Source organism: Cucurbita moschata, unplaced genomic scaffold, assembly GCF_002738365.1.
Source record: "Cucurbita moschata cultivar Rifu unplaced genomic scaffold, Cmos_1.0 Cmo_Scf00001, whole genome shotgun sequence".
Lineage (NCBI taxonomy): Eukaryota > Viridiplantae > Streptophyta > Magnoliopsida > Cucurbitales > Cucurbitaceae > Cucurbita > Cucurbita moschata.
Window position 1 is genome coordinate 8,585,533 of NW_019268517.1, and position 7,400 is coordinate 8,592,932.

At 36.6% G+C, this 7,400-nt stretch overlaps 1 protein-coding gene across 1 annotated transcript; it reads left to right on the top strand.

The window, feature by feature from the left end:
- The first annotated feature begins 310 nt into the window (after positions 1–310).
- Positions 311–5,541, top strand: LOC111441900 (sucrose-phosphatase 2). Its single transcript, XM_023079096.1, has 10 exons — positions 311–530; positions 684–739; positions 2,514–2,611; positions 2,697–2,996; positions 3,084–3,185; positions 3,320–3,514; positions 3,599–3,883; positions 4,096–4,282; positions 5,122–5,168; positions 5,251–5,541. The coding sequence occupies exons 3-10, from the start codon at positions 2,552–2,554 to the stop codon at positions 5,344–5,346; spliced, it is 1,272 nt and encodes a 423-aa protein (XP_022934864.1). The 5' UTR covers positions 311–530; positions 684–739; positions 2,514–2,551; the 3' UTR covers positions 5,347–5,541.
- The last annotated feature ends 1,859 nt before the right edge of the window (positions 5,542–7,400 follow it).

A 7,400-nucleotide genomic window follows, 5' to 3' on the forward strand; every position in this document is an offset into this window, starting at 1 on the left:
ACTCTAAGAAACAATGAGTAAGTAACGTGATCATGTCGTAGGTAAATGTCGAGGCCGAATCTTGACATGGGTCGTTAGGAGGTGATCTGACAACAAAAAAAAGTTCCTCCCTCTCGCTGGTAACCCTTCATTGCCGGCACACCTCAGTCATTGATAAATCATCGAAAACACTTGCCACTATTCATCGATATATATATATATATATGCTGATTATTTTTTGTGAAAATAACTAAATATACAAATTCGTAAATCCATATTAATTTTTATAATTTCACAAGAAATTTTCTTCATCGGTATGGGAGGCCCACTGCCTAACATCCATTTACTCCCACACCGTCCAACTTCCAAAACTGGTTTTTAAAACCATTAATTTTGTGCAACATTCGGAAATAAATTTCATATTTCTTCAAAATTTTCAGTGAGAATATTCCCATCACCATCTCAAAAGAAGCGCCAACGAATTTGGATCCAATTCTTATCATCACTCTTCTCCACTGATTCCTCTAATCTATCACCTCCCAATTTCACAGGTATTTTTCTGTTTCTATCATTTCCGATTGATGTTCTAATCGAGACCCACTACTTCCTCATCCATCCACATCATTACAAATTACACCCAGTTTCTAGTTTCTGTGAATCCGGAGACATTTTGATTTGATCATGCCCTTTTCTTGATGTTTCAGCGTCAATTCTTGGTGGGTGCGGCTTATTTTCAGGTGGGGTGATCGACAGTGCGGGGGTAAGTGTTTTGTTATTTTGTTTTTCCTTCTCGTTTTGAGTTGTCGCGATTGGTGCGATCTTCATCGATTGTTTGGTTACTGGGAAAATATCGGAATCGAAGGAAATGATTAGGGATTTCGTTGTTGCGATTGTTCTTTAGATTGTTTTAGTTGATGCCATTGTTCCTTTGGGTTGGAGGTTTTCAACTAGTTTTGATTGTTAAATTTGGCCATTAGAGCTCGATTACTTTACTGTTTGGCTAGCTTACCCAATCGTTTTGATTGTTAAACTTGCTTCTGTTCATCATATGAATCAATCCTGTGGCCTTCTTTGAGTAGATGATGGATTATGTTAGTTGGTAGATTAAGATTTGATTGATCAAGTAAATGTTATGTGAAATTTGTGTTTTCTGGGATTGAATCTTAAAAACTTTAGCCTAAAACTTTTTTTTTTTGTATACAAGAAATCCTTTCTTGTGAATGTATCTAAGCATTTGGGAGCTTATTCACCAAGAGTTTAAACGCCCATGACGTGATTCGAAAGCAACTCCCTTCATGTGATTTCGCCTTGGCGATGCGATGTACCCCTGACTACCTTTTTCTCAATTGCTCCTTTGCTGAAGTTTCTGAAGTTGCTTTCGACTTTACCTTGTTCTTTTTGTTAATAGTGGTCGGGCTTCCCGTCCGAAAGACGAAGAAGATTCTTTAGCTTCACTTTGTTAGACTTTTTTTTTTACCCTTTGGCTCCAAAGGAACAATTGAATCATCAACGAGAAAGAAAACTCTTCTTATTGATTTATAGAATCTTTATCCATTTTGGATCTCATGGTGTTAACTTTCTCCTCCGTTCAATAATTATTGTATAAACATTCTTTTTGCCCAATTTGAATACGTTTTGTAATCTCCTTTGGGTTGGGGTCTGGCTTTCCGCCCCTCTTTGTATTTGAAATAATAAATAAAGGAAACCATGTATCTACACCTCATGTGTGAGATCCTACATTGGTTGGAGAGGAGAACGAAACATTCCTTATAAGGGTGTGGAAACCTCTTCCTAGTAGACGCGTTTTAAAACCTTGAGGGGAAGCCTGAAAGGAAAAATCAAACAATATCTGCTAGCGGTAGGCTTGAACTGTTACAAATGATATCAAAGCCAGACATCGGGCAGTGTGTCAATGAGGACGCTGGACCCCCAATGGAGTGGACTTTGAGATCTCACGTTGGTTGGAGAGGGGAACGAAGCATTCCTTATAAGGGTGTGGAAACCTCTTCCTAGTATACGCGTTTTAAAACCTTGAGGGGAAGCCTGAAAGGAAAAATCCACAGAGAACAATATCTGCTAGTGGTGGGCTTGAGCTATTACAAATGATATCAAAGCCAGACACCGGGCGGTGTGCCAATGAGGACGTTGGACCCCCTCACATTGGTTGGAGAGGGGAACGAAGCATTCCTTATAAGGATGTGGAAACCTTTTTCTAGTAGATGCGTTTTAGAACCTTGAGGGGAAGTTCGGAAGGGAAAGCCCAAAGAGGACAATATCTACTAGCGGTGGACTTAAGTTGCCACGTCATGGCTATGTAAAATAATGTCAAGTAATGTTATACTTACAAACAGAAAGAAGTTGACAACTTCTGAATGCTCATGCAAATGCTCAATATGAAGCTATAAAGAATTTATTCATCTGAATAAAACTTTCATCCATTTCTCATATCTCCTGAGCTGAACATGAGTATATTTTTCATCTTTAATTGTACTCCTGCTATTAAAATTTGGATGACCTTTTGAGTTGTATTCTAGATTGTCTCAACTACAGTATCGGCCCGAGGGTTGCAATCATGGACAGGCTTAGTATTTCAGCGCGTCTCATGATAGTTTCAGATCTCGATCATACCATGGTTAGATCTTTAATACATCGTTTATTATTTTACAACTCCAATTCCTTCTGGCAGCAATCTAATCTGTTGAACGGTTTCATTTAAGGTCGATCATCACGATTCAGAGAACTTTTCTCTGTTGAGGTTTAATGCATTATGGGAAGCCAATTACCGTCACGATTCTCTGCTTGTTTTCTCAACTGGAAGATCCCCCACTCTGTACAAAGAGCTAAGGAAAGAGAAACCTATGTTAACTCCTGACATTACCATAATGTCTGTGGGAACTGAGATAACCTATGGCCACTCAATGGTGCCTGATGAAGGTTGGGTTGATGTTTTAAATCAAAAGTGGGATAAGAACATAGTCATTGAGGAAGCCAGCAAGTTTTCTGAACTTACTCCTCAGGTACTGTTTACACTTTTGAGGTTGAATAAAGAACATTGCAGTAAGGTATAAGTCATGTAAAAGACTGAACGTTTTGGGTTCATGTAGGCCGAGTCAGAACAACGACCACACAAGGTTAGCTTCTACATTCAGAAAGATAAGGCTCAGGCTGTTACCAAGGCTCTTTCTGAGTCTATGGAGAGACGCGGGGTAAGGTTTCATGTACAACTTTTTATCTGTTGACTGAGTCGTATCACAGCGTCTATCATTTAAGCTCGTGTACCAACCATTGGGTCAAGAAGGAATTTTAACCATGAAGCTACCTTTTTTGTGCTTATTATCAGTTGGATGTAAAAATAATCTACAGTGGAGGGATAGATTTGGATATATTACCACAAGGTGCTGGAAAAGGACAAGCGCTTGCTTACCTGCACAAAAAATTCAAGTCGATCGGGAAACTACCAACTAATACTCTTGTTTGTGGTGACTCGGGGAACGATGCTGAGCTATTTAGCATTCCAGACGTATTTGGTGTCATGGTAGTTCATCTGCATTACGATTCGTTAACATCATAGATAATTCTATTTCATTTTTCCACCTATGAAATATTATGTATTATGTAGGTTAGCAATGCCCAGGAGGAATTGTTGCAATGGCATGCTGAAAATGCCAAGGACAACAGCAAGATTATTCATGCTTCAGAGAGATGTGCTGCTGGAATTATACAAGCTATCGGTCATTTTAACCTCGGTCCAAGTACTTCTCTTAGAGATGTCAAGGACTTCTTGAACTCTAGTCTGGAACCTGAAAGCATTGGTCATGAAATTGTGAAGTTTTACTTGTTCTACGAGAAATGGAGGCGCGCAGAAGTCGAGGAATCTTGTTTGGATCACTTGAAAATAGCCTTTGTATGTCTATCTCTTTGGTCTTTTGATTCTCATTTCGTGACAACATTGTCTTTACTTCGTTCTTGCTCATGTAATTCAATATCAGCATCTCTTGTGGTCTGCCGTTCTTGTATGCTGAATCTGCTCGTTATTTTCTTGACCTGAATTGTGTAGAATTCGGCCTGGTTCGAGACTCTTTTTTGATTACTTTGATCCCTTTTTTTCTTTCTCAGAATCCATCTGGTGTTTTTGTTCATCCTTCTGGTTTTGAGCAATCTCTCTCAGACAGCTTGAATTCAATACGAAAGCACTATGGAGATTCTCGAGGAAAACAGTATCGAGTATGGGTTAATCGAGTGCTGCCCATGAAGATCGGCTCGGACTCGTGGCTCGTGAAGTTTGAGAAATGGGAATTATCTGGTTTGACTGCTTTCCTCTTTGTTTCTTATCTTCTCTCCACCATCCGTTTTAGATTTATCTTATTTTCATTGCATTAATCAGGTCATTTGATATTAAAAAATCTCTAGAATACTAAATTTCCTAAGTGAACTCATGACCCAAATAGTAAAAGTATCTAAAAGTGTTGTGAGATCCTACATCGGTTAGGGAGGAGAACGAAACATTTTTTATAAGGGTGTGGAAACCTGTTTTAAAAACCTTGAGGGGAAACACGAAAGGAAACAAGCCCAAAGAGCACAATATCTGCTAGGGGTGGGTTTGGGCTATTACAAATGGTATCTGAGTCAGACACCAGACGGTGTGCCAGCGAGGATGCTGGGTCCCGAAGGGGTAGATTGTGAGATCCCACCTCGGTTGGAGAGAGGAACGAAATATTCTTTATAAAATGTGGAAACCTCTCCCTAGCAGACGCGTTTTAAAAACCTTGAGGGGAAACGTGAAAGGAAAAAAGCCGAAAGAGGACGATATTTGCTACCAGTAGGTTTGGGCTATTACAAATGGTATCAGAGTTAGACACCAGTCGGTGTGCCAGCGAGGACGCTGGGTCCTGAAGGGGGTGGATTGTGAGATCCCATATCGGTTGAAAAGAGGAACGAAACATTCTTTATAAAAGTGTGGAAACCTCTCCCTCGCAGACGCGTTTTAAAAATCTCGAGGGGATGCTCGAAATGGAAAACCCAAAAGAGAACAATATTTGCTAGCGGTGGGTTTGGGTTATTACACTGTCGTTCATAGACTTGTGTGTCTGTATACTTTCCCGATTACCTGCAACCGTTGGCTGACTTGTCGACACTTTACAGGCGAGGAGCGACTATGCAGCTGGACAACTGCCATACTAAGTTCAAAGGTAAGTAATCAACTGAAAAAAAGCTGATTTTGCTGTCTTTCTCGTATGTTCCACTGAGATTGTGAGCTTCTGTAAAATTTAGGATTCAAATGGTGGCAATGAGTTAGCTTGGTTACACGTCCATCAGACTTGGCTGGAAGGATCAAAAGCAGAGCTTAGTTCAACCTGGCCGTTTTAGATGGCTCTTTTTCTTTCAATCCAAATCTTTCTAACTCCAACGACTAAGGCAATGCTTCTAATGCTTCTGCTTCTTATAAAAAAATAAATGTAATTTGATGGTTTGACATCTTTATGAATAAGTTTAATATCATGATTACCTTGAATGGTTCTTTACGATAAAAATGAGATACGGTGTTAAACAGGTTGTTTGTGATAACGTCTCGTTCTTTCCTACTTTATCTATAGAAGTGTTCCAGTCACCGTCGTTTCAAGTCATTATCATGTCGATTTTTCTTTAAGGTTAATATTCTCGTAGGGTTTCAACGCTACTACAGCACTTTGCTAATGCTCGACTAAGTCTTGAATGTCCACGCTGACCATTCGCTTTCTCAGTAGCAAAAGCTTACTCCGTATGTAGTTTTGAAATATTTATGAAATGTCAAAGGTATTCCTTGGTCTATAATATAATCTTAAATATTCGTAACTATGCCTAACAATGAGCTTGAATTTTTTGCCTTTCTAGAAATGACTATTAACAGCTTCATCGGTTGAGCTATGATCTTTTTTGAACCGGTAAGTTATAAATCTTCCTTAAATGATTGGTACAAGTATGATTGTATTTTTCGTTAAAAAAAAAACGAATTACATTTAATATTATAAGATCAACAAAAGGATTATTGACAATGATAGATGAACTTAAAAAAAAGGACCACTCTAATTAATAAATTAAAAAAAATTAAAATAAAGAGATTAAATTAAAATATTTTAAAGCTATATCATAAAAATGAGTTGAAATTTGTTTAAAAATTGGAATTAACATATTTAATATATGATAATAGGTTTACGTTATATATTGACCAATAAAACACCTCTATATATTTTAATTCGTTTTTCATTTTATTAAAATTATTTCACCTAACGCATACATTTATTTTTAGACTTTCAAACGACAACTTTTTAACTTTTAGTGTCGTGTGTTCTTTGATAAGTTCCTAATTTACACGATATTAATGAGTATTTGAAGTCGTATGTTAGAAGTCAATGTACAACGTGTGCATAGGAATGTTTTAAAAAATCAATCAACCCAACCCCATTAAATAAACGACAATTTTATTGATTATGTTATTTCATAAATTTCCCTAAAACTAGCTTGAGTGGAATCGAACCAATCTAGATTTATAGTTAAATAGTTAACTATTTAGAAGGTAATTTTTTAAATAAAAAATGAAAGTAAATATTAATTAAATATAAAAAAAATAAATTAATATTTTATTTTTATTAAAAATAAAATTTTAAAACATCCAAAAAAACCTTTGCTTATGGCAATGGATAAAGTAATAAATACATTAAAAGTCAAATGGGAATCATATTATAATTTAAAATTAAATTAATTAATATTTAAATCTTTAATATTCTTTTGACTTTCTTCAATTTAGTTAGGGAGTTTGTTTTAAATTAACCATTTTTAATTATACCAAATTTGTTTTTTAGTATGTAAAAATTTAAATCTTTAATTTTTTTTTATAATACAATTTAACGATAAATTCAAACTCTAACCTCTAAAATAAAATTAATAAAAAAATGTTAATGTGTAAAAAAATTAATATATTTAAATTTTTAAAAATTGATTTAAAAAGAAAATGTTAATCTCACCATTTTTTTCTCTCCTTCTCAACAGAAATTCCCCATTTCAGTCTCTGCTTCCTCATTTATAGGATCGCATTTGATTCTGAACCAGACCCCAAAACAATTCCCCATCTCTCATTCTCTCCGTACTCCGGTCTTCTTCGAATTTCAGCTTTCGCCGCCGCGATCTTCGCCGTGCCCCCTGTTCTTATTCCGCCTCCCTCTGCCTCTTCTCCTTCGGGCCTGGGTTGCTGTTCACCGGCAACTCCACTCTCCGCTTCCTCGCCTGTTTCTCATTCTTCTCGCATGGCTGCTTGTGCTTTTCTTCTCTGATTAGATTTAGGAAACCTTCTTTGTGGGAGGAGGGATTGGAGATTTGATTATATCGATTGCTTTGTTTTCTGTTTTTATTTATTTGTTTGTTTTTTTTTTTTTTTTTTTTTTTTT